Source organism: Hyalella azteca, unplaced genomic scaffold (assembly GCF_000764305.2).
Source record: "Hyalella azteca isolate HAZT.00-mixed unplaced genomic scaffold, Hazt_2.0.2 contig4197, whole genome shotgun sequence".
Lineage (NCBI taxonomy): Eukaryota > Metazoa > Arthropoda > Malacostraca > Amphipoda > Hyalellidae > Hyalella > Hyalella azteca.
Genome location: NW_025934420.1, coordinates 217,441 through 245,127, shown reverse-complemented (window position 1 = coordinate 245,127; position 27,687 = coordinate 217,441). Strand labels below are relative to the sequence as shown.

General features: G+C 39.2%; 1 protein-coding gene across 2 annotated transcripts; it reads right to left on the bottom strand.

Annotated features, from left to right (window-relative positions):
- Nucleotides 1–177: 177 nt before the first annotated feature.
- LOC108677315 (armadillo segment polarity protein) lies at nt 178–17,601 on the bottom strand. Of its 2 annotated transcripts, XM_018165530.2 has the most exons (9): nt 17,568–17,601; nt 12,398–12,569; nt 11,892–12,145; nt 10,991–11,185; nt 8,653–9,870; nt 7,798–7,971; nt 6,056–6,206; nt 5,601–5,852; nt 178–4,836 (listed from the first exon to the last, which is right to left on the bottom strand). In XM_018165530.2, exons 2-9 carry the CDS (start codon nt 12,429–12,431, stop codon nt 4,577–4,579), a joined length of 2,538 nt encoding a protein of 845 aa, XP_018021019.1. In that variant the 5' UTR covers nt 12,432–12,569; nt 17,568–17,601; the 3' UTR covers nt 178–4,576. The 2 variants fall into 2 exon arrangements, with proteins under 2 accessions (XP_018021019.1, XP_018021018.1); XM_018165529.2 differs by lacking the exon at nt 17,568–17,601 and having other exon boundaries at nt 12,398–12,610.
- Between the last annotated feature and the right edge of the window lie 10,086 nt (nt 17,602–27,687).

The following is a 27,687-nucleotide window of genomic DNA, read 5'->3' as shown; positions in this document are numbered from 1 at the left end:
CAATCCCGTCTTGTAGGGCAGTCGAACCTTCCTTTACTCCACTCGTCGAGCTGCCGTAACGCCGCGATATGATCTATACATAATACGGAAGGCGATTGTTTATCTCCCACAAATTAGAGACGTGGAACGACACGATATTAGTGTCTCACCAGTGTGCGGATAGTTCGAATATCTACAATGAGGAAATTAAAATCTTTTAATGAAGAAATTTATCAGCATACACATTCTTAAACTAACTACCGAGAAACGTCACTCAGCCCACTGTAAAATCGAAAACAGGCGGCAGCCTAGATTATTTTCTTCGGAAGGAAGATTTTGTTAGCTCACTAAGTCGAGATATCTTCTCGTATGAATCGTATTGAGTAATCGAGTAATGCATAAAGGTTGTCTTTTGGTACTCTGGTGCGGATGTGACAAATATTAACCAAAATTACCTGACTTGCATTGCAAAGACTTAAGAATTCAAGATGGCCGTCATCACCTCTGCCATGGACGCCGCTTCTGGACGGGCTTGCACTTAACTTAGGAAACCAAGAGTCGGAAATAACTTTACTAAAGGTGGAAAAGTGAAGGCTATCCAGAAACGGGTCCAGTGATGCTGACCCTCCGTCATTCTTAGCGACAGGTTTATTGCGATGATCAATAGCTAGTTGGAAAATTGTCTCAGTGCAATACAGGAATATGGATGATACTAATGTTCATTGCCAAGTTAATAGTTTTAACGCTGCATGACATCATCTTTCCCACCATTCAGCACCACCACAATTATGACCGATCACTAGCCAACACTTCCTATCCACATAGTCTATCCTTGCAGTCTGAATCCTGGAGCGCAAGGTTTAGGTAGGAAATCGTCACGAACATCCCCAACGACTCATTCTCAAGAGAATAAGAATCTTTGAAAAAAGAAAGAGGGACTCACCCAGCGGTTTCTTCATGTACATAACACATTTATGTATTGGACCGCGTGTTAGAGTCGATCGCAGATTGTAAAGTTTGTCAGCACAGAACATTGAAAGGCGACGTAGAAGAGGGAATAGAAATTTGAAAAGGAGAAAGATCACTACATATGTATCGGGTAAAGTTATGGCGCAAGAAGGACGAAAATTCGCGATAAGACGAAAATAAACAGAACAGAGGAAAATAAATGTTTTAGGGTGAAACGAGGATGGTTAGGATAAGGATATAAATTGGGTTTAGGATGAGGATTTAAATTGGGTCTAGGATGAGGATTTAAATTGGGTTTAGGATGAGGATTTAAATTGGGGTTAGGATGAGGATTTAAATTGGGTTTAGGATGAGGATTCAAATTGGGTTTAGGATGAGGATTCAAATTGGGTTTAGGATGAGGATTCAAATTGGGTTTAGAACAAGGATAGAACGAGGGTTTAGGACAAGGAAAGAACGAGGATTTAGGATGAGGATATAAACTGACGAGGTTTAGGATTAGGACATGTAATGGATTTAGGATAAGGATATAAACTGGGTTTAGAATAATGAAAGAACGAGGGTTTAGGTAAAGGAACCAAACGAGTTCAAGATAAGGTGCATGAATTGTAGGACGAGGGAACAGGATCAGGAAAAAGAAAAAATGAGGGTTTCATAATAAGGAAAGAATGTGAGGTCCCTGGAAAATAATTTATAATAATAATGAAGTCTTAAAATGAAGAAATAGTGAGGGGCAATGACGAAGAAATAGATTATGATTTAAATGAATTTAGTCGGGTGAGAGAGGTTGCATTTCATAAAACGAAAACAGATGTGTCGGATCGACTTGAGTAGGTGAGGTAGAGAAGTAGCACGCGTTCTACGTATAACAGACGTCAAGACGTACGGTGTGTACATGATCAGTTGGAACATGACTTGTGCTGTCCATTTATGAAATTATCGCACCGAGTATGTCGTACGTAACGAACGTTTTCTTATCCGTGGCAGCAATATCGTTCCCACTCTTATATTGACTTGCATAACGCCCAAAAGTACAACGAAGTTGATGTAAGGTACTTATTCAGCTGTTGCTTCTTCACAATTTTTCTTACTTGCCCCCACACTACAACCTTCATAAGACTTATCCGTCTGCAACACCCAACGAACCTACGTTCAATTGTTATACTAGCAAAAAACATCACTCTACATTGCTCTACAACCCTCCACATGTACTAAATCCAGCACCATTCATGCACAAGTGAATTTAATTTCATCAGCTTAACTGCACAATGAAAAATAACGCTTGCTCGTCAAGTCTAGAGATTACGAGGCATAAGCGAACACGACAGGAATAATAAGAGAAGCCCCCGTACTATTAGAAAGGTTTTAATACAGAATCTTGGTGAAATACAATTCATGAAAAGTAGATCGCTACAATGAATAGTGCTTGGGTACAATTAAGCGAGATGGACGAAGATAAGAGGAAACAAGAGCTGGTCAAATGATACGAAATGAAGCACCGATGAAGGAAGACATGCGGTAATTTCGTCGTAGCGCACGAGAGATACGTAACACTCGTGGCAGTTGCCCCAAACTAAATGATTAAAAAGTAGCCCAATACACGCACTAATCCAAATGATTGATACTAATTACTGTGGATTTAGGAGCAAGAGAGTGCAGAGGAAGGCCGTGTTGGCCCTTGCATGTCGTGACAAATCAAGTTCTGCACGGATTACTGCATGACTAGAACGCGACAAGAGCTCAGCTCTGAGATTTGCTAATCGGGATCATTGATGTTATAATCAATGGGTGATTGGTTAAAAGACCAACATGAAGTTTTTCGTCTCTTGTTACAGGAAATTGAACCTAGATTATCATCAATGACCCGTGGTAATATTAAGCCATTGAAACCAATACCACAGATTTTTTGACTACAGTCGCATGCAATATCCCGAACGAGCGAAAAAAAAGGTTACATGATATCCCAGAAATGACGAATTAATGTTAAATAATGAAGCACCTACTTCAGTACTAGACAGCAGACTGTACGGAGGGGGTACAAAGAAGTAAAGGATCAATGAATGGCAATGAAAGGAAATCCTGTTTACATGCTGTACAAAATATCGAGTGCACTTCCACAGACAATGATCGCAAAATAGGATCGTATAAACTGAGATGATAGAATGATTATGATAAAGTTTCACGCAAAAAAGCTCCATCATGTCTACTTACGCACAAGCCTTAATGGTATCGATAAAGACTTAAATAAAAGGTGATTGATAATTTTATGAGGCAGTCGCTAATCTCCACAGCAGAGGCGGAGGAGAGCGCAGCCTGTACCCTGATAGACTAACACTGGCGGCGGCGGCGAAGGGAGCGGCCACTGCTTTATTCTTGGCATCAACAAGCTTAATTTAGTGGTAACCTTGAAAACAATTATCTGGTACAAAATTCAACTTTATTCCAATGACCACGTCAACGCATATGTAACAAATATATTTCTAGGTATAGAAAATGTTTAAAATATTTCGGAAGAAAACTTTTGGAGCGTACGTAACCGTGGTAAAACAAATTATTGAATAATTGTATATTAGGCAAATAAATCAGTTCAAAACGTGAAGATAATGTAACAATGAATGATTGCATCACTTCAGTCATTAAACTTGGCTGAAGGTGGCAAAAGAATCAGAGTTTTGGTGAAAACACCTCAGTCTGTGAAGCTGTCATGATCAATTCAGGGAATGTGATGGAGTACATTGAGTGTAATGGCCGCCCCCTGCACCACGTGACCAGAGAAGTGTTGTGCCACTTACATCCCTAACATCAATTAGCGACAAAGACATCATCGCAGCCTAACTCCTTTGCGAGTGCACTTACATGCTAGACTTATTATATTATAGAGCTAAACTGAACACCTACCTTTACAATAGCTTCAAGACCAAACGGCAAGCTCAGCAGCTGAACTATATACTCGACACACATCATCCGACGAACAATAACCAAACATAAATCCTACAAAATCAATCTTGGACAATCTAAGAGAAGGTTAAACTTTTTTTCTCTGAATATTATGAAGAGGACATTCGATGAATTATTTTGATCGTCGCATTACGAAACAGCAAAAGTTCATGAGAACAATAGCTTAACTAGACCTAAACTCTGCATTATTTGGTGTAAAATGAACGCTGGTATTGCGTCACAAAAATGGCGGTTTGCCCTCGCCTGGGACTCCTCGTGCTGAAGGTCGCAAGGTAAACAACGCAAAAATTTCGTCAAACGAGGCACTGATTAATGTTTTATAGAATTCCAAGGTACATTGTATCCTTCACTTCAGCAACTAAACCAGACATCAAACTCTAGCCAAAATTGATCATAATACAATGTATCACTGTAATGCAGAAATTTGAATTTTCATTGCACGAGGGAGTGTAACCAAAGTAGCATCAGCCAACGACGGCACCCTAACAATTGGAATGGTATGATCAGTCGATCAAAATTTTGAGGAAATACCGAGTGTACAGGCATGCAATACGGCCCCCGGTGACAACACAAAATGAACTTGAAATTACTAAATAAAGCCTCAGAAAGACGCAACCAACAGCAGAATGAGAGCCACTCAAGCAAGAGCAGTGAACCAAAGAGGGGAAATTTAAAGATCCGTATCGTACCAAGCGGCCATTTGATTGTTATCCCGAGGCGGCTGTGGTGGAACCTGCTGGTCATAACCTTGTCCTGGAGGAGCCATGTCAGCAGGATGAGGTGGAGGAGCGGCAGCAGGATGCCCCGGTGGGAGTTCCATAGGATCCAATGTGCCGTAGTTGCTGCCGCCGCCGCCCCCGCGGTGTTGCTGAGCTGCTGCGATGTCAAGGCCTTGTAGAGACTCAACAGGAAGGTGAGGGTCGTAGCCGCCTGAGCAATTACAAGAGAGTGAGTGCTTTGTGACAAGTGTACAGAAACTTGTACGTTGATAAATGTGTACGATACATGCAAGAGAGTTATGGTACGACAATGTGTACGATACAGCTGTCATGTGTATGTGACACATTAGGGGACATATATGACGTGGGTGATACAGTGCTTAACAAATGATTATGTCTATTTTGGCACTTATCTGCAGGTGTTTATTACCTAAAATACGTAGTGATTTTCACGACAATGACCGTGAATTTTGAAAATATTGAAGCACTTATTAAGCACATGAAGGATAATCTCGTCGAAATTAAAATTGTAAAAAACTGTCAGAACTATACAATCTCCCTAAACCTAGCGAGGAAATTCCTTTAACACGTTGACTACGTATTGGTACATATGCGTACCACAAAATGTATTTCTCCTGGTACATAATTCTGGGTTGCCAGATGGCCTAAAAAACGGCCAATTAAATCCGTGAACAAAAAGGCCAAAAAGGCCTATAACTCAATATGTACTAGTATATTTGTAGGTTCCGGTGTAAAAATTCAATTTTTTTAGTTAATTAGGAAGCGCCCCTTACAGCCCCTATAATAAATTTTAGCCGACCACCTAAATTGGAAAAACTAAATCGCGGAATTTGTCCGGTAAAAAAAGAAAGTCTGGCAACCCTGATCCATAATAGTACTAGAAAAATGAAACAAAAGTACAAGATGAACCAATCGTAGTCAACGTGTTAAGAAAAAAGATATACAAGGACTGACCAGGATAGTTTTGCGGCGGAGGATGACCTGTACTATGAACGCTCGGAGGACCTTGACCATACATGTGATCATAGCCACCCTCAGGAGGAGCCATGAACTCCTGCATGTCGGGCGGCATCTGCGATATATCGCCTCCCCAGACACCGCCGTCCTCGCGCAGCAGCGAGTTGGTGAGCTCCAGACTGAGACGTTTCTTGTAGTCTTGAGGCTTGTCTTCTGACATTCGGAACAGCACCGCCGCCGCGTATGTTGCTGCACACCACACATTTAATTATGATGACACTGTTTTATTTTACAAGAAAATCAACTACAATATAAATATAGGATTGTACCATTCTTCTTGTATTCCTAAGCTTTGTTTTCAGATGCTGTAGGAAAGATTGATCAAGATTAGTCAGTTAAGATTAGGCAAGTTTCGAGAATTGAAGGTTTAAGCAGTCTAGCATTTAACTCACCGACTCCTTCGTTACGGGAATGAAGAAGCTCGGTAAGAGGCGCTGTAGCTCCGTCTTGTTCGATGAGCTCAGCACCTTCCTTGTCAGCTGCGAGCTCGCAAAGCACGCCTGCAGCCACGCGCTCGATGTTCTCGATTTCGTTGTAAAGTAACTGCAATTGTCTTTAAATAAATAAATACAAGCATAACAGATACCTGGACATCAAGGCTCAGTTCTAAACACACGACTGACAATGATCTAATTTATGAAATTTTCACAAAACCTGGAATGGGGAAATGCAATCTCCCGGACTAAACTTATGACTTGAGACCTCCTGAACACCTGGGGCCGTATTATCAAAACTTCGTAAGTACGCAAAATTAACTTACGAGTGGCGTAAGTGCTGACTTGATGACGTAACTCTAGAGGTGGTATTATCAAAACATTTGCGCGGGAAGATACGTAACGTAACTGTACGCCTGCTCGGAGATGTCGTAAGTGGAGTTCCGAACAAGTTTAGAGTGTCTGCTGAAGCGATAGGAAACTATTGATTTACTAGCAAGTAGCAACACCTTGACTTGTGATAGAATTTTGTCAATAATCCGACAGCGCAGATTATACACGCATAGAATGATGGCTCCACTACTTGATCGTGCAACATTTGCACGATCAAAATATGTGATCGTGCTAAACAGTGCTATTGGAAGAAAATTCAATTGAGTTAATGCTAGGAACTGATTTTGTTTTCCTTTTACGTTATATTTTACAAGCAAATGCATATTACGTTATATTCCAACGCTCATCATTCATTCCTTCCAGTCGGTACTTTATATCTTTGCCAACCATAATTTTTAGCTCCGTACACAGATTTCTTCTTCAACTCACGCTGTTTATTAAAAAGAGTTCACAACTATTTTAGAATGGCTTTTTCTGGGCCAACAAGGAGCAATACCGACTTAATACCAACAGACAGCATTCGATAGTCTATACCATCGGAGGCATCGATTCCCGCCATCGAAGTTTACAGAATGTAAACAAATCCAAAGCCTCTGCTGATTGGTCAGTTGGGCAGATGATTTGATAGTACGCTTTTAGCTAAGTCTTACGTACGAATGTTTTGATAATGCCAAAATTAGGGTGTACTTACGTAATACGTAACTTTTTTGTCGGAAGTACAAAAAGCTACGAAGTTTTGATAATACGGCCCCTGGACATAGCTGTCACGAGAAGGGTGTAGAATTATTTCTTTTACCTCACATTGTTAACTGCGGTCACAGTGATTTCAAAAGAAGGCTTAGGCTACGTCGAAAGAAATAGTAATCAACAAAAAAGGCACATGAACAACGCCAGTAACGATCTTGTGGTTTTTGGTAAAGCCAAGGAATGACAACTAACTTGCATGCTTGCACTTTTCAGCATTTCAAAGAGCGAAACGAGGAATCCCCAAGGCAGAGCGAAGAAAATACATGACGAGAGATGAATGAACATTGGGAGATGCAAAATACTACAAGCGTAAAATATAAAGATCAGGGCCATATTTTCAAAATTCGCTAAATGAACGTAAGAAAATAGAGCAAAAGCTCTATTTTGTTGTCTATAATGGGTGGATTTTGCTTGAAAGGCCGTCAATGATTGGCTGATGAACTTACGATCTCTCAAACTTTTTTTTATTTGAAGTATAGGCCCTGGAGATGTTAAGCATTACAAGAGAGAAGAAATGCAGGCACATACATGAAGATCTAAGAGAGAAGAAATGCAAGCACCTGTACGAAGATAGGGATAACGTTGAGGCTCCTGATGATGGCCCTGTTGTGCGACTCCCTGGCAAGTATGTGCAGGGCGCCCACGGTGCCCTCGACGATCTCCTCCATTCGCACACCGTCAGCATAGGCGCCGCTAGCGCTGCCGCTGCCGCCGCTCGCGACCGACCCGCGTTGCTGTCAACAAAAAGTAAAGACGTCATAAAACAACAGGGCAGGTAATAACACCATGAGTAATTAATATGAACAGGGCAGGTAATAACACCATGTGTCATAAATATGAACAGGGCAGGTTATAACATCACGAGTCATAAATATGAACAGGGCAGGTTATAACACCACGAGTCATAAACATGAACAGGGCAGGTTATAACACCACGAGTCATAAACATGAACAGGGCAGGTTATAACACCACGAGTCATAAACATGAACAAGACAGGTTATAACACCATGACCGCACTCATATGATAGGCTAGAGAATAGCTTGGCGCTTCATGTAGTTTCATCAGAGAAACGTTTCACGCTTGGTATTATTAAGCCACAGGACCTTGTTGTTGTTGGAGCAGGCATTTCAGTTGCACGTACCTAACTGAACGTACGAATTACATCAAGATTACATCCATGATTTGAAAGACTTCACAATATTGTAATCAAAACAATGATCCTCGCATATACCACTCAATGTCTCACTTTAAAGATGTAAATGTAGGAATGGTGGTTGAAGCATCATGCAGCAAACCATGCTACAAGATGCATTCAAAATGTCTAGCGTGAGCCACTAGCAGCTTAATTCTTTCACGAGGAAAATTTTAGTCTTAATTAGACAAGAGGTTGCAGAAATCACGTGTAGCACAAACCCGCTGGGTGTCCTGGAAGGCGCGAATAAGAAGCTGCACGAGACGTGGTATGGCGCCCGCCTCCCTGAGAGGAGCGTGGTTAGCAGCACACAAAGCCAGGTTCCTGATGAGACCAATGACGGCCTTGACGAGGGGCCACCTCGAGGGAGGGTGCAGTAGGTTCACGATCACAGGCAGGCCGTTCTTCTGACGCACTGTGTTTTGACCCACATCAGATTCTGGGTGTCGCGCCGTGAGGTGACGCAGTGCACACACTGCTGGCTCTGTTATCTCCTCCCGTTCGCCAGCGTTGTAAATAGTAGAGACGAGGGCCTCAATGCCACCTACTTGGCAGACGGTGATTTTGTTGCGCTGGTTGTTGCAGGTCAGATTAGAGAGGATACCAGCAGCACATGTTACAACATTAATGTCGTTTGAGCGCAGCAGCTGCACCAGACTTTGCAGAAGATTGTCAAGGTTGTCCACTTTGGTGCCAGCATCAGATAGGTTACGAAGGGTCCAGAGACAGTTTTGTAGGAGGCGGTGGCTTTGATGGTTGAGGTGCATGGCCAATGCCTGCATTCCTCCAGCTTCCACAAGAGCAGGTTTGTTGCTCGAGCAAACTGAGAGGACTTTAAGGACTCTAGAAGTGGTCCAGAGGAGCTTCTCGTAGGTGTAGGAACGCATGATGCGTACCAGCTCTTGAGGACCTTGAGATGCCAGGATGATGAGTTTGCTTTCTTGGTTTCCATAGGCTAAGATCTGAAGGCAGTCTGTCACAATGGCAAGGAACTTAACGTTATTCCTCTGGAGAAGTGCCACCATTTTTTGTAGACCTCCAGCCATCCTTACAGCAGTTTTGCTGCCCTCCTGGTGCAACAAAAGGCTGTGCAGGGTCGTAATGGCGTAGAAAAGTACGCTCTCGACTGGCGAGCTGAGCAGTTTGACCAGCGCTGGGATACCGCCACTCTTGAAGATGGCCAGCAGCCCCTGCCTGTGGTGGGAGAGGTTGTGCAAAGCTCCAACAGTGACGCGAGTTGTCTCGAGGTCTGAGGAGTTGTTAAGAGCGCGTACAAGAGCTGCCACCATCTGCTGCGAGTTCATAATGGCGTGGCGAGAAGCCTCCTTCTTGCTGAGCCTGTGAACCATCATGGCCGCCTGCGACACGACCACCTGATCCTCGTCATTCAGGAGCTTGATGAGCTCTGGCACGGCACGCGTTGCGAGGTCAGCGTCATCCTGTTGTCAAAGATCAATTGGACCTTAATCTTTTATCCACATATGAAACAGGACACGTGAAATAAAATAGATGCAAGTACAACAATTATTCTAATCAAGAAAGATAGAACTGTTCAAAGTTCATTAATTAGACTACAACTATCATTATCAGAGGTCATGAGTCAAGATGCAGATATCAAACTTAAATAATACTTTCTCTGTTCCTCGTCTCATTTCCACACTTTTGCTACGTCGTCAAGATTGAACATGGTTTGCTACTTTGCTTGTATATTTAAAAAAAACTTATGCTCACTGGAGTCTGGAAAATTTTTCCAGGGCAGCTTTACCTCAAATGCCCTGGGATCAAAGATCTAACTCATGAGCTCAAATTTCAACATCAATAAGTTGCTTAGCAACAAATAACTGATAGTAATAGTAATGAGGAACTGAAATAATTGAGGGTTACATGTAAATTATTATACCAGGTAGCTGTTGGGGGTACTAAAAAAATGAGGCAAATTGCAACAACCAAAAATTATGAGACACTCAAAAACAAGAAAGTAAGTGATATTTTAAAATGGTATATGGTATATAGGGTACTATATTTTGTGCAGCTTGATTGGTGAAGGAACACTGAAAATATAACCTGAAATACTACAAAAACTAAAATGGAGCAAGAATTTCATATTATGAAATGAGGCAGAAAAGTGGTGTTCACTTCTACAGATTAAAAGTTGGAATTTGAAATTAACACTAAAACGATTAACATTTAACACAATGCAACAAATTCAAAGCAGCAGAAGGAGTGTCAATGATTAGATTTAGGTAGCTACAATGTGCCTAAATTTCAGCCAGCAAATAGTGTTTGACTATTTAGTGTTCGACTAACAAAAAGCAAATAGTGTTCAACTAACATTAAATAGTTACAAAAAATTCTCTGTGAAGCATATTTCTCCAGCAATGATGTGACAAAAATGACCAAAAAGGCATCCAATAATTCAAACAAAAGTGCCCAAAAAATGGCAGAATGTACTTTGATGTAAAAGAAATGCCTGGTAGTCACTTTTTGATTTCATTGCATTTTAACAAGTCTATAATGAAAATAGAACAAGTTGGGCTCAGCAAGAGTGGACCAACATACCTGGTAGTTGATGAGGTTGACCACAGCATGCTTGAGCATTTGGGAAGGCTCAGCAAGGCGCTGCACGGCCGTGGGCTGTGCAGGGTCGTACTGGGTGGAGGGAATCTCAAGCCCTTCGTCCAGAGTCTCAGGGAACATGGCAGCCCTCACTCGCTGAGAGCGTGTCTGCGTCAGCTGCTGGTTCATCTCGTCCACCTAAAACAATATGTTTAGCAAATAATAACACTCATTTCCATCTATTACTTTTTCTTGTGCTGCAGTATTACTATACCTCTCACCTTGAAGACTAAAGTGCTACTAGTACCGGTATTTGTTTTTATTTCCTTGAAGAAGTATTTCTTGTATTATTATCTAGTAATTTCCTTCTTATTCACATTTCATCCTCAAATATTTAGTACATTTTTTTATACATTGCTTACGTTATAAAAATTTTGTCTATCAAGCTCATCTATATTCTACCACTTGGATGGTCTATGATACAAACATTGCTTTATCTGAACAATTTAAACAAGCAAGATAGGAACTCCTAAATATCATACAAAAATCTGAATATTCTCAATAGCCTCCCTATAATAATTTGTGTCAACATAACAAAATATGCTATTATATATAATAGGTTTACTCTAGAAATTCAGGCCCAATTTCTATTCCTTTAGCAGCCAGTATTATAATGCAAACAATATTGAATAGTTGCTTTAAGCTCAGGAATGATACCTTCAGATGATTGATAACCAATTCTGTGCAGCCACCAGCTGTCTGACTTAGGTCGATAGTATGGCCTATTGTCTGGTCAATATACAGGTTGTGCTCTAGTATGGCCTATTATATGGTCAATAGTGACAATAGAGCCAATAGACAGGTTAGGTTATGTTCTGTGGTCTGGTACTGCCAAATATCTCGCCTGATCAGAGGTGAAGCCAGCTTGGGCAAAGCCATTGCCCTGCTGCCCATCCAGCCAATCCTGAGTGCCTGGAGTGGGCACACCACTTGTGTCCATGTCCTCCTCCTTGCCACTCAGTGAGGGGGCTTGTGTTGTAGTGGCTGAGTGGATGCCAGAGTCTGCCATGTATGGTGACTGTTGCCACATGGCAACTTGATCCTTAGGATTGGCCAAAGGCATGTCACCAGGATGCTGGTAACTGCCACTCTGCGACACTGCACACCCAAACCAAAGCAAGCAATATAATTCAAACAATTCATTCAGCTTTTTCAGGTACACGTTAGTTAATTCTATGACTAGTATTACATGTTAAATAATTATAAAGCAAAAATTAAAATGAAATTAAAAATTGAATTGGTATATACTGTAGTGAACCATAACCTTGAAAATGATTTTGGAATAATTTTTTAAAAGTATTTAAAAAAGAAAACAAAACAGAAGCAAATCTTGAAAAAATGAGAACTCACTTGGCCGAGCTTGCTGCGACATTTGATAGCTCATTGCAGCACTTGGTGTGCAGCGGTCAGGAACACTGTAGCCAGTCCGGCTCAACTCTTCAGGTGAACTGAACAACACTTCACAAGAATCAGGCTACAACCCCTACACCAACAATCAACCAAGTCTGATCTCAGAAACCACCTGAAAAGAATCAATTCAAATTTTATGAATGATCAATACAATACCATCAAACAGGATAATAAGGGACGGGTAGTGTAAATTGGGACAGTTGTCTCACATTTTGTAGAAATCTTGTAGCAGCTAAACTAATCCAAATGTTGCAAAACAAAAACTTGTGGCATAAAGTTCCACATTTCTACTATCTATGTAGCATAAAGCAAGTTAAGAAATCATACATTTACTACCTCTAAAAATCGCTGAAAAAAGTGTGAAAAGTATGACTTTGGAAACTTACCTGTGCTAAGATCTGAAGCAAAAAAAAATATATTTGCCATATCAAAAAATTTTACTTGCATAAAAGTTGCACAAAGTTGTTGGCTTAAAAACACTATTGACGGAATTCTCATATCTCATTCCCAAAAAAAAAAAAAATGGCAGCATTATTGCAGGACAGGGTAACAAGGGACATTCCCAGGGGCAATAAGGAACACCCCTAAATATGCATTTACAGTAGAACCTTGATTAGGCAAAGGCTCCAGTTAATGAAAAATCAATTAACAACAAAAAATTTTGATTATATTTACCTCGCTTGGTGAAAAAATTTCACTTAACAAAAAATTAATGCATCATCGGCCATCACAAAATTGTGCAGAATTGTGCACGGGGTAATATAAGATGAAAAGTAATTAACCTAAACTATGATTTATTTCTAAAAAAATATGATGGTTGTCTTTAAAATATTCATTTCCATTTCAGGTATTTCTTACAATCTTTTATAGTGAATTCATGTGACCCAATTAAAATGGTGCAAAATTACAAGCGGTCCTGTAAGCTTACAGATGCAGAAGAAATGCTATGTGGATGCTGATATGAAGCTTGCAGTGGACAAGGTTTTTGTCAATGTTCAATGGTATGTCCATGGATACAGTAATATCATATCAATAATACGGTTATGTATGGATATGGTAATATCATATAAATAAAGGAAAACAAGGTAAAAATCCCAGAAAATGTCAGTTATTCTAGATCTACATCAACATTGCATGGCAAATATTTTTTGCTACAGACAGCAGAGGTAATACTTTTCCAAAATTGTACTTTTCACACTTTTTCAAGGATTTTTTAGAGATAGTAAATGTATGATTTCTTGATTTGCTTTATGCTACATAGATAGTAAAAATGTTGAACTTTATGCCACTATTTTCAGTCTTGCAATATTGTTATTAGTTTTGCTGCTACAATATTTCTATGAAATGTGGGACAACTGACCTGATTTACCCCGCCTGTCCCTTATTACCCCGTTCTATGGTAGTACTGTAGATATAAATACCTAGTTCCTTGTGTATCCCTTATTACCACCTCACCTCTATGGCGATGTTCATCTTGACTTTCGGTGCGAGATAGCTAAATAGCTGAAGCGCTAGTAATAGTAAACATTTGGCCACTAAACTAAACTAACTAAACTTATTACCACCTTTGATGGAAGTACTACAGATGTAAATAGTTAACACAAACCTACATAGCCTAATGTGGCAGTTCAAGTATACAGGTAACCAAACATAAAATTTAGCAAATAATGAGCACCAACAGAACAGCTCTTATTGGATCAAATCCCTAAATGTTGAAGTCTTCCTAAATTTCCACAATTTCAGTTTTGGATAAATATCAATGAAGTTATTGGTACAAAGTTTTCTCCATAAAGCATCCAACAAACTTAACTGCACTTCAGAAAAATTTATTATTGGTCTAAGTTACCAGGTTGATGGTACTTAAGTTAAAGCAGACTTAAATTTAAAAATATTTAACCTTCACTGATAAATTTAAAGTGGTAGAACATGTAGTAATAGTAAGACCATTTCCCACAACTGTCATTAGTCTGTGAATACCAGTGAAGCATCATTAAAAATCAATTTAATTAAATAGGCCTGGAAGAATTTAGGAAAATAGGAAGAATTTTCATGACCCAAGAAATTTACAAACGTATTTGAAATGCCATGTTCAATAACAAACTATTTTGTTTCGAGATCAAACCTGCATATTCACAATTAAATTCATGCAGGCTGTGGCTGACAAGTTGTGCGACGCAACATTTAGAACATCAAGCTCACCAAAGATAAGATAAGGGGCCATAAATGAGCACATTATACCACCAAACATGCAATAAACTGTGAATGAGCACAAAACATGAATAGGAGAACAAAATAAACCACAAATGAGCACAAAACATGAACAGGGGAACAAGATAGAACACGAATGAGCACAGAACATGAATGGGAGAACAAGATAGACCACAAATGAGCACAGAACATGAATGGGAGAACAAGATAGACCATGAATGAGCACAGAACATGAATGGGAGAACAAGATAGACCATGAATGAGCACAAAACATGAACAGGAGATCAAGATAGACCATGAATGATCAGTACAAACACCAGGGGCAGACTGTAACACCTAAGCCAAGCCAATGTGACACCTCTACAGTGAAGAAACTGGAAGTACTCCAACTTCAATGATTGTGTTCTTATAGATCCTTATAGACAATATTACTGCTCCAGGATATAAATCATTTAATATTTAATTATAAAAATCTCAAAAATATATATCTTACAGTTATACTGTTGGATTGCTGATTGTTAATGCACAAAAGATGGATAAATATATATATATACTTGCCAAGTTGGAATATGGCAATACAAATGCTGAACAATGTACAGATCAAATTACACAGGGTGTCAATAGTTATAATGATTTAAAATTCAGTTGAGAAGATGTAGCAACTATTTTACAATTAGTATATTGTATCATTCATTAGCAACATGCCAAATTCAAATGCCTTAGTGAAATATGGTGACCACAGATGACAACATTGCTAACAAAGAACAAGAAATGAAGCATAATTGACACAAAACACAGAATAAAGTTAAAAGTAGAAACTAATGCTATGAATAGATATATGCTTGCATGCGAGATAAATAGGCATGACAGAAGTTGTAAGAAGTACAGTAACCTATAACCTTTGGGAGTTGACAAAGACTTCATTTGAAGTCAATTTCTAGCTTGAATGTAAATTGGATGGTATTTATCTGGATGGATGGTATTGGATGATTTTTCTTTCATTTTTTTAGACTATTGCATGAGACTATTGCCATTTCCTTAAAATTGTATTTGATTAAAATTAATGCTGAAATAAATTTGTGATTTAAGCATGCTAAGAAATATAAATCGATACATGTTTAAGAAGTATTAATGATGCTTAAACAATCATATCACAATCAACTAGTTGACCCCACATAGACATAGGCTGGTAGATCATGATTTTTCCACTGCATCAATTGCACAACCTTCTCATATAAATAAATTATTTGTCATTGATCATAATGATTATTGACCGACCACCTTTGATGTAGACATGGATTAGGTGACCACCATAGGCTTCAAGCATACTTCAGCACACATGTGCATGAGCAGGAAATTAGGAATCATTCTCTGAAATGTCAATTATTGCCAACATATGACTTGGTGGCCAGATTTTAAAATAAGAAATCTTTCCTAAGGGTACACACACAGTGTAAGCAGGTTTGCCCGCACGGGCAACCTGCTCCAACCTGCCACAAGAATGAACATATGATAATAATGTAAGTGTTCACAGTGAAAACCTGTATGAATAGGCTTCTGTATTCTATGGTTTCAGATGCCAGCCTGAGCAGGTAACCAGCACGCTGGCAACCTGCTTTCACTGTGTGCGTACCCTAATGGCTGACTATGACAGCTTTCAGTTTATAGATGCATACCTCGCCTCAGCACACGTGTGCATGAGCGGGAAATTAGGAATCATTGTCTGAAATGTCAACATATGACTATGTGGGCCACATTTTAAAATAAGAAATTTTTCCTAATGGCTGACCATGACATCTTTCAGTTTAAAGCTGCAATCAAAGCTTTCCAACCATTTTTAGAACAGGGAGAATCCTGCTAGATGAATTACATACATCCTTTCTTATTGTTAACAAAAGTGCACGATAGTGTGACAAGATTCCAAATGTATTGCAATTTACAAACTTGTCCCTTTGGAGCCACAAGAACTTATTCATATTTAGGGAAATTTCAATCATGACATGGGCAATAGGCCTAGGTATGGCCATATGGGCAAAAATTAAATTGTCCATGGCACTGATATCTGTTGCCAGTGATGGCAAGGAGATCTCTTGCATTTTGATGAATTTTATAACTTAAAGATTTAGGTTCAGCTCAGGCCAGGGCTATGCCTGAAAGGCTGAAATTGCTAACATTTTACTAAAATATTAGAAATGCCCAAATTATTTGAAAACCACATAGGTAATTTGGTGTAACAAAAAAATATCAGAGCTCATTTTCAATATTTTTGCATAGTTAAAAAAATACATTTCTTAATAGGTACTAGGCCTAGATAATATATCTAGTAAAATCTTATGACTTCAAACCTATCAGGTGAGCGTGAGCCCCACTGCCTCAGTCATAACTTTGAGAGGAAAAACAATAGAAATTCAATTTTGATAGCCGCAACAAACGACGAGCTAAAAGGGATAAGGGCCATGACACTTATCATAGCTACTATGGGGGAAATGTCACAGTCGTGACTCACGCGAACGACGAAATGAGTACGAGTATCAAGAAGTCGATAAAAAATTATTTCTGCACGCAGAATTCTAAAAATAATGCAGTTTAAAATGCAAGATTAACATTGGTCTCCTTCAAAAGAACAAGTGCCATGAAGGCCCATGACACCACGAAAGAAATAACGAGATCAAGTTCGTGAAGTATGCCATCAAGAATGTTTACGGGACACACACGATACGATAGAGAGTGAATAATCTACGTTCTTTCCTGTCGTTCAGTGACACTATTAGATGTTCTCATTCCATTGAAGATTATAGATTCAAAATGCATGAAATGCCCATATTCTATTAGGCAACGCATGATACTTTATCTAAACTAATATGAAACCGAACAACACAGCAGCAACAGTCGGGACACCTACACGCACGCATCCACCTCCTCACACGACAGAATCGATCCGTATACTGGACCGCTCGCCTTCTCGGTTCAAGCTTCGAGTCAGGTGCGATGTGCGCATCAAGAACTAGAGCGTAGTGGCATCTAGTGATATTTCATATATAAACGTCGCCTAACATGGATATTGTATCATTTTGTTAACAATTTGAAATATCTTTATTACTTCGTACAGTTCATTGTTAAAAACTTCATAAAGCATTGACGCATAACAGCCATCACGAGATGTCACATAATATCCTCTATAATGGAAGGCAAAGCTAATTAGATATTTGGGAGTGTTAAATCGATAACCTATCGGGAATGTATAGAAAGGTGAGCTCACTAGCATTGCCATAAATAATAATATTATTACGTTTTTTCTTCATTTTGACGAGCATTAGGGAAGTGTGATTATCTGATACGTCATATATCGCCTTGTAATGATATTCCCATATTTACCCTCGTGGCACTGCTTCGGCAATGGCACCTATTTTCGTTCAAATAACATCATAATACTAAATGCATCGGTATTTAAGCTTGTTTGGCAGCGATCACTTATGGAAAACATTTGGCACAGCAAAAACACTCGACAAGAAATTTAGGATAAATCTGAGGGGAGAAATAACGAAATGATTTCCAGTACGTCCGGCAAAATACACTAGCCAATGAGACAAATCTTTTACGGTTGCGAATAGAGTTTTTTAAGATTGACTTTTGAGATAGAAATTTAATTAAGAGCTGTGTTTGCAAGCGTTGAGTGGCGCGTAACACCCATTAGAGTCTGGTCTTTGTAATGAACGCCGCTCAGAGCCGGCAACAAGAAAGGTGCCGACCAGAGTTAGGTCACGACGAAACGCAGGAACATTCGTCAATAGCACAGCTTAAATAACTTAGCATTGTCGCCGCGCAACGAACACGTGTATTCGGGAAAAAATTTTGAATACTGGTTAACTTGATTCCAGTATTTATACTATAACGATTTAATCATTTATATCGTTATGATATTACAACTGATGACGTTATGATTTCGAGATTTTTTCAACGTAGCTCTCGGGCGGTACATCTTTGCTTATAGTGACGAACGTCTCCTCGGGCTTTCCAAAACATGTAACGAACCGATTCGTGAGATTTCTAAGACACAGATGATTTCACGAATAAAAACTGTTAAGATATGTAAAAAAATTAAGCGAAAATATTAGGGTAAGTAAATTTAAACCGGATGAAATTTATGGCAACAGATAACATGTACATACGTATTTTATTGTTTGTTCCATCAGTGAGACGTATTCTGTTTATAAATAAATATATTTGTTTATGAGGTGCGATGGCGATCTTCATTTGAGTACCTGACAGCTCATGAAGAAAGACGAACCTGCATGTACCAAAGAAACACATCAGAGGTGAAGGATGGATACATAACGCAAAATGAGTTACTAGCGTTTGTACAGAGAAAATAACATACAAGGTGAGTTTTACCAAGCCAGAAGGTATTTCGATAAGAAATTAACAAACCGCAAGGCCTTCAACATTGGCGCCGATTCAAAGCTAAAAGCTGAGTTGGGAATATCAAACCTCTTGAAGACAGATGTACTAAAACATTAATTAACTAGAGAGATTCTGGAGTGTTTCAATTTCTTTTGAAATTCAAATGTCATATACACAAGTAAGTGATAGCTAGGTCCGTGAATTTCATCAGATAGGAATAAGTTTCAGATATGCTTGGATAATGATTGTCGCTGACCAACTCCACACGAAGATCCTCCCACATTTTGTTGGACGTGAAATTTTACAACTCACAGTGAGCAGAAATGCGTACAACACTCTAATGTACGTCGCGTTTTAAATAACGGTAACGCTGTGAGCAGAAATGCAGACAGCACTCAGACGTACGTCGCGTTATAAATAGCTTAACGCTGTGAGCAGAAATGCGTATAACACTCTAATGTACGTCGCGTTATACACAACTTAACGCTGTGAGCAGAAATGCGTATAACACTAATGTACGTCGCGTTATAAATAACGACGGTAACGCTGTGAGCAGAAATGCGTATAGCACTCTGACGTACGTCGCGTTATAAATAACTTAACGCTGTGAGCAGAAATGCGTATAACACTCTAATGTACGTCGCGTTATACACAACTTAACGCTGTGAGGAGAAATGCGTATAACACTAATGTACGTCGCGTTATAAATAACGACGGTAACGCTGTGAGCAGAAATGCGTATTGCACTCTGATGTACGTCGCGTTATAAATAACGGTGACACTGTTAGCAGGAATCGTTTCATGACGTGTTCATAGAGTGGCTGAGTATTGGACAGGAGTTAACGCTCCTAGATCGCACCCTAACCACTGTCCCCTTTACATGTATAGTGCACCTATTTCTGTTATATGCATTCCAAAATAGTGCATTTCATCGTATGAACCTCGATCTTAATGACACTTTTTAAGTATCAAGTATCCATGTATAGTATACATGGTATATATATATACATGGTATAGTATATAAGTATCAAGTATATGTGTCTGGCGCACCGGCCCACCTAGTGAAGTGTTCGCGTCTGTGGTGGTCGGATGAAGCCATTTGAGCGCGACGCTGCATGGGGCCGCCTCGCCGCTGCCGCCCGCCGGGCTGCCTCTCAATTCACCGCCTGCCTCTTTTTATGAAGACATTATTACAGGAATCTTAATCTGACAGCCATTGACATGTTAAATGTAGCTAAAACCATTTGCAATGATAATCAGATACGTGACGACATATGCTTGTGCCCATGAAAATGCAGCCGAGCTTGTCATTTACGTCTGGAAATAATATGAATATAATATATGATTATGTTACATAATATATACATATAGTATGGAAGGGAAATAGTATGACTTTTCTCATGCAACCATATAAGAGGGCACTGCAAGGCTTTAATTCGTATGATTTAAATAATACGCTAATGTATAATCGTGCATCGATAGATAACATTGACAAACTCATATATACGTAGAAATATATTATGTCAAAGTTCTATTTGATTAACAAATTAATTCCGTGTTTAAATGACGGTAAACTAACCATTAGGAATATGAACCAAGATGTCGTGAGTTTAGAGTAGCAATTAATAATCTTAGCTCGTTAAGCTATAACTCGTTCACTCAAATAACCCCTCGTGCGCCGAGAACGACGTGTTCCCATCTTTCTCTGAATATATCGAAGACGAAACATTCTTTAAGAATGTTTCCGCATCAAATTATATCGCATTTCATACCACCGTTCGTCAGCAACAGTTGATATATATTGGTAGGCCTTATATAGGCAACCTTTACATGACCATTTCTTGAATGACGCATAAATTAGTATCTGCGTTGTATTTGGCTTGATTTTGAAATCACCATGTGATCAATTAGTTATTAATACATTGTTGCATTCATTTCTGGTGCACCTGTCAAATATTATTCATGACATCGTCTTATTATTTGAGTTGCGCGAATCCACAACATTAATTGCGTGGTAATGTATCAACATATGTGTAAGCGCAGCAAAGTAAATCGTTATAGATTTAAAAGCAGTGAAACCCTGAATTAGTTAAACTCTGCGACAGGAAAAGATCATGGCAAGCTCTTGTTGCAAGAGGACAATCATTGCAACAGGTGTTACATTTCCGTAGTAACTTTCGCGCGCCTTGCATCCGGTCAGTGTCGGTAGAACGGAATTTTATCATATGCTTCATTCTAATTATGAATTAACTTCTCCTGATTGCCTAAGAGTTTACTTATTGTATATACTCCATCTGATCATATAAGGTAAATAATTTAGACTCGTGTGCCAGTTTTAAAGAAGTTTCGTAACGCGCGACATTCTCGGTGGCGCGCAGTGACAGTTGACTAGTTCGGAATGCATGAATTTGTCCCTATGTAATATGCTACAAACAAAATATAGGGAAAATTCAGTTCCAAAAATGTTTATTGATTATTATTTTTTATTTTGAAATCCATAACAATATTTTGGCAACCAGAATATTAAACTTTTGTAAGGACCATCGAACGTTTTTCCAGTTACATATTACAAGCAGAAGGAGATTTTGTGGTACATTATACAAAATAATGCCTCAGTCATGTTTTATTTGTAAAATAAGCAATATTGTACAACTGTGCATCAAGTTAGATACAATTTCATGGCTATAGTCAGCTTCAAATTAATATGTTTTAAAAACATTTATTGGTCACAGTGAAGGGACGAGTCCAAAATTGAAGCATAATTCTAGGAAAAAAAAACTCAGAAATAGAAAAGTCGATCCATTGTAGCGATAACATAATTTTTTAGTCATTGGGCAATTAATATCAGGTTTGAAAGTGGATATGATTCGTAACCACCGAGCGTGCCTGTTCGTTTAAGTTTTACGAATACCCTTTAAAATTTTACCAGCATTCATATAGAAGAGAAATTTCTTCCAGTCGATTAACACAACTTTTTCCTTCATAATGATTCGGAGAAATAAAATTTCACCCTGCATAACGCCTGTACGAACACCGTATCTTGCCTCCATCTTCTTTGATCTCAGAGTTTGATCGGCATTGGCCCGATAGCTCAGCTGAAGCGAAGGCAATGGCCGCAACAATTCCGACACTGCGCCAGACATCCTAGCCACCTTTACGGAGATTATCCAGACCTCAGGGCGGACCACACATCGTCCATTCCTTCGCATGGTTCCATCAGGAGCATGTTGTTAAGGATTGGTCTCGGTTATCAAGCTGGAGCAAGCGTTATAATAGAGCTGCTATTGCTCAGATCTTGGCGCTGATACGTAAAGCTGCCTCCCAGCTCCCATGAGCTTTTTCCATTTCTCCCTTCATTGTTCGGAGAACGGTGCTCTCGTATTGGCTGATGCAACGGCCGTAATTATACGATATCTTTTCTCCACAATTTCATTGGCATCGTTCTTAATTAATATTTTTTAATAAGTAAAACCTTACCTCCCGTTGCTAGAGGTGACAAACTGGTTTTGAGCTGCAGAACTGAGAGAAATTTTCAATATTCTAATAGGAAATTTGAAAGTCGTGGCAAACGCCAACTCATGAAAGAAAATTCAAAATTACTTGGAGATCAAATTGTTAATGGTTATAGCAGTATATATGAATATAGGAAACACGCATAGGAAATTGGCGTTACGAAACATAGTGCCTTCAGAAGTAATTACATGGATATTAGTCTCCCTTAATCACTCGTACGTCACAAATCAATATTTTTGAGCTAGAAACAAAAATTATTTTTTTTTCTGTGATGTTAAGAACTTTTAAGACAAAACTCCACTACATCTGAAGAGCTCAACTATACTTCTCAATATTTACAATAATCATATAATCAGCATTTTAATATTACTATGAGAATAAGCATCATTTCGATAGCACCCTCACTTTGAGCGTAAGAGGGCCGAACAAATCGAAATGAAGATTAACGGCCTTTCTCAATTCAAATGTAATTAATGAAGTAAAAGATAAGCATCAAAAGTGTATATTTTTAAAAATTCATGTTCCCAATGTATGTAGCTTCCGTCAGATAAATTACATCAAAGCCTAGACAGATTAAACCGAATGCGCATAGACGCTTAAGCGCGATGCGTTAGAGCCGCGGTATCACGCGATGGTATTCTTCCGCGCAAGGTTTTTGTCGTCTGCTATCAACAGCAGCGGCGAGCAGAGCTTCGTGTTAGGTCCACCTTTCATGAACCGAGTCAAACAAAAAGCTTCAAGTTAGTTGCTACATAAGCCGTTCGATACAGAAATTGCCTGTCCCGAGACGAAATTGCCACCTGACCTGAGAACAACTTGGGTAGTGAGGTGAATAATCACACATATCGAGGGACCATCCAGCGTGAGCTACTTGATTTAATAAAATCTTATGATTGCAACTATCTGATATAACGTGTTCAAGTTTCTGGTGAGTGATTCAAGTTTATTTGCTAACCTTTGAGAAAATTATTACAGCTTACGATGACACTCATAAAATCGTTTGCTTGAGCTCTCAATGCATTTAACTTTGATGAACAAGAACTAATGCTGGAAATTATGACATTGTGATTTTGTGTTCCAGTTATTCATAATCGTTTGAATAAAAAACTTGACTAGATAGATAATAATATTTGTACACTTTTTTTAAATAGTTAAAACTGTATGAGGATCTATTATTAGTGCAAAAATAAACACAGTGTAATGTTAATTAAATAAGAGTATAAGAGTAAAAATAAGCTTTTAACAACGAAATTCTTTCTTTGAATTAATGGTCTCATTGCTAGTAACTAAATATATAATGAACTCGTTTTTGGGAGCAAATCGATCTCAATGGACTAACGCACATGAAATCTACAGTAGCAATAGCGTCGAACAAATTATTTATGGAAGCAACGCGACGGAATAATTTTCAATCGTAGAATTCATTAATTTCTTGAAAAATATTGGAGGTTACACGCTTCGATATTTCTGCCAACGAAACACAAAGGTCGTAGTCATACGAATTTTCCTCGTTTAATGTCAATACTGATACAATCTGCTATAGAAAAACAGGCAGAATTTCAACTTCGTCTCCCATCTCGCTCCTGTGTCACAGAAAATCCGGGGCTTTTCTTCCTTTCCTGAGTTGATAGTCACATTAAAGCAGGTACAAAATAATGACGGACCGTAAAATTTGTGTCTGCATTATCGGCCACCAAAGTCGCAGATTTGCCCCAGATGTTCGGTGAAGTTTTCTTCACGAGTGTTGTTTTTGTGTTGAAAAATAGGATCGTCGTGTGGGTGTTGGGCCGGAGGAAGCAAGCTCCGTCGGCCAAGTTGTCGTTTGTGGCACTGAAAATGAGAGGTCGGTCCAGCTAATTGGTAGCGAAATAACCATTCCGAGTCGAGGAGAGCGAGGCCGCCCTCTGTAATGACGGTCCGCAAAACACAGGCCCAGAGGTCTCAAGTGCAATCCGCAAGCTCGCCGCAGTGTGATTAGACGCCTATGGCCGAATGCCACAACAGATCTGAATCGGGCCCACTCCGAAACGAGTACTGGCGGAATTTGACTTATGGCAGGAACGTTGTAGAAAGATTGAGGAGCACATTGATGGGTTGTTAAATCAGGACCACCAGTCAAGAAGGGAAATATGGAGTCACAAGATCAAGATGTTACCTGAAACTTTACAGGCATCCCTGCTAACTCGAAGCGGTCTCTAGCATGAGAGAGTAATGAGAGAGCGTTAAAAGGAACATGTTGTTTTCCCTGCTGAGAGGCTAACATTAACGGTTAAATGGCACAAAAAATATTTAATTATCGCTTTGCATGGCTTGGAGAAGGAATCTAATAAGCTCGAAAGAATTGCTGGCACTCCAGTTAAATGAGAAACTACCAGCGGCACGGTCGTGAGAATCCAATCTCGCAGACGTAAATTTATGACGTACGTGTATAATTTCTATAATTTACGGCTTGCGTTTATTTAATTTTATGGCGCATCTATTTATGGGGACGTAAATTATGCAGAAATATTTTTCCGAAGATAGGCGGCAATTGTGAAATTGAGGTTTAAGACTTGTGAAGAAGTTTCATGTGCGGTGTGAAACATCAAGTTACTGTATCTCCAGTTTGTTTTGAAGTCATTGTTCTGGAGATTAGGCATATAAAGAAATTGAAATTTCGCTGAAGGAAAAGTACCTAATTGAAAGAGGAACCTTAGTCGTCCAAGATCCCCTTGCTAATTACAGTAGCTAAATATAGTCAATTACGTCAGTTTTCAATAACTATACAAAACTGAAAACCGCATTCAACTCCGAGGATTATGAATTAGGATAATGATTTAATGTTGACTATTCTGCTGCTGGTGCTGTTGAGTTAAAGCGTTGAATTTGGTATAGCACGACGCGATGTCCCGGAGCGCGTTATCGCAGTCTTCCATAGATCAGATAATTCTATCAGCGAACAAAACTTCTCCGGGGTGACGAGCCTTGCATGTTTATCAGACATCCTCATAAACTAGGCAGCTCTGGCACGGATAGCAGAAAGCATTTACGTGTTGACTTCATCGTAGCATAGCTTCCATGTATTCCTGTCGCAGAGATTATATAAGCACCTTAACATAGCGTCTGTACTACACGCACAATGCCGTGTGTAAAAATTTGGCGCGGTGAAGCGCTAGCTCTTTTTAGGGTTTTTTCTTCAGTTAAGAAGAAATGGCAGTTTTGCTAGTGCTTGCTGCTATATTTATCCCGTTGGGGCCACACTTTCGTCCCCTGGCACAGAAGTTCCTTGGCCTGACGTGCACAAACGGGCCTATCCTTCGGCTGTGACATTTTCTCACCTCAAAACTCAATTTACAGAATAATTATTTAAAGGAGAGTTTCTTGAATGAAACTCGGTAGGGTAGTTCGGTGACAGGAGAACTATGCTGACAATGGCTTGTAATGCTATGCGATCACAGCACCTATGCTGGATGTTTGTTGATGCATATCAAGATGCTTCAAATGATCAAACATGCATCAAAATGGAATGCGCATAACTAGAGGATATTAAACGCCTGAATATTGTCGTCGTCAAAGAAGAGATGAATATTTGCAAGTTCATATAATATAATATATATATAATTCAAGTTCATATAACTTTGTACATTCCTATGTATGTCTCAAATACATTATTAATTCCTGGAGTTGCGCATAGGAAAATAGTCTATTGCATTGAAAACGTAAGGGAAAATTCTATTAATTAAATTATTATCATCACAAAATTATCACATGATGCTGGTCGCTTTACTGATATACTATTCAAAATCGAGATACATTTAGTAAAAAAATCATACCATTATGCTTCGAAAGTTTTCTTCGTTTACTTTGTTTGATAAAAAAATTCGACGTACTTTAATATGAAGAAGCAACTACATTAATAACATTCTAATGTATAGAAATTTTACCATTACTAGATATTGGCAAACAACTAAACAACATTAACGCGGAGACGGACGTCATATCTTCAATGCCGGAACAATCGCAGGCTCGCGCCTGATACGTTAACAGGTTATCGCTACGGTCGGCCTGGTGACTCATTGTTTGTATTTATTAATTATAGCTTCCGGTAGAGCGTCATGATATGATTCATTTACGAAACTGTGTCGTAACGAATTAAATGGAACTGCAAAGAATTTTTTGTATTTATTAATTATAGCTTCCGGTAGAGCGTCATGATATGATTCATTTACGAAACTGTGTCGTAACAAATTAAATGGAACTGCAAAGAATTTAATGTGCAGAAAACCATGAGAAAATTCGTTTCTTATGGTATATTATTTATGACATTGTTTCAGCGAAACTTTGTTATAAATATTATATCTTTATTTTCGTTAGCTATTAAAAATATCACGAGTTGCAGACCATTGCAAGGTGCAGACCATGGCAAGGTGCAGACCATGGCAAGGTGCACGCCATGGCAAGGTGCAGACCATGGCAAGGTGCACGCCATGGCAAGATGCAGATCAAGGCAAGATGCAGACCACGGCAAGGTGCAGACCACGGCAGGGTGCAGACCATGGCAAGATGCAGACCATGGCAAGGTGCAGACCACGGCAAGGTGCAGACCACGGCAAGGTGCAGACCANATTGGGTGGAACTCTGCTATTCGTGCTACCTTACTATGTGGGACTCTGCTACTCCAGCTACCTTATTGGGTGGAACTCTGCCTGTCTCTTATACACATCTAGATGTGTATAAGAGACCAGTATACATCTGTATAGTGTTCAGCTGTACAGTATACAGTTATATAGTATACAGCTGTACAGTATACAGCTGTATAGTGTTCAGCTGTACAGTATACAGTTATATAGTATCCAGCTGTATAATATACAGCGGTACAGTGTACACCTGTATAGTATACAACTGTACAGTATAAAGCTGCACAGTGTACAACCGTACAGTATAGTTATACAGTATACGGCCGCACAGTATTCCGATGCACAATATACACAGCAATACAGTATACAGCTACACAGTAAACAGCTGTACAGTATACACAGCAACACAGTACTCAGGTACCCAGCAAAATAGCATACAGCTATACAATATACATACAGTTGTTCAGTATACTCAGCTATGAAATATGCAGC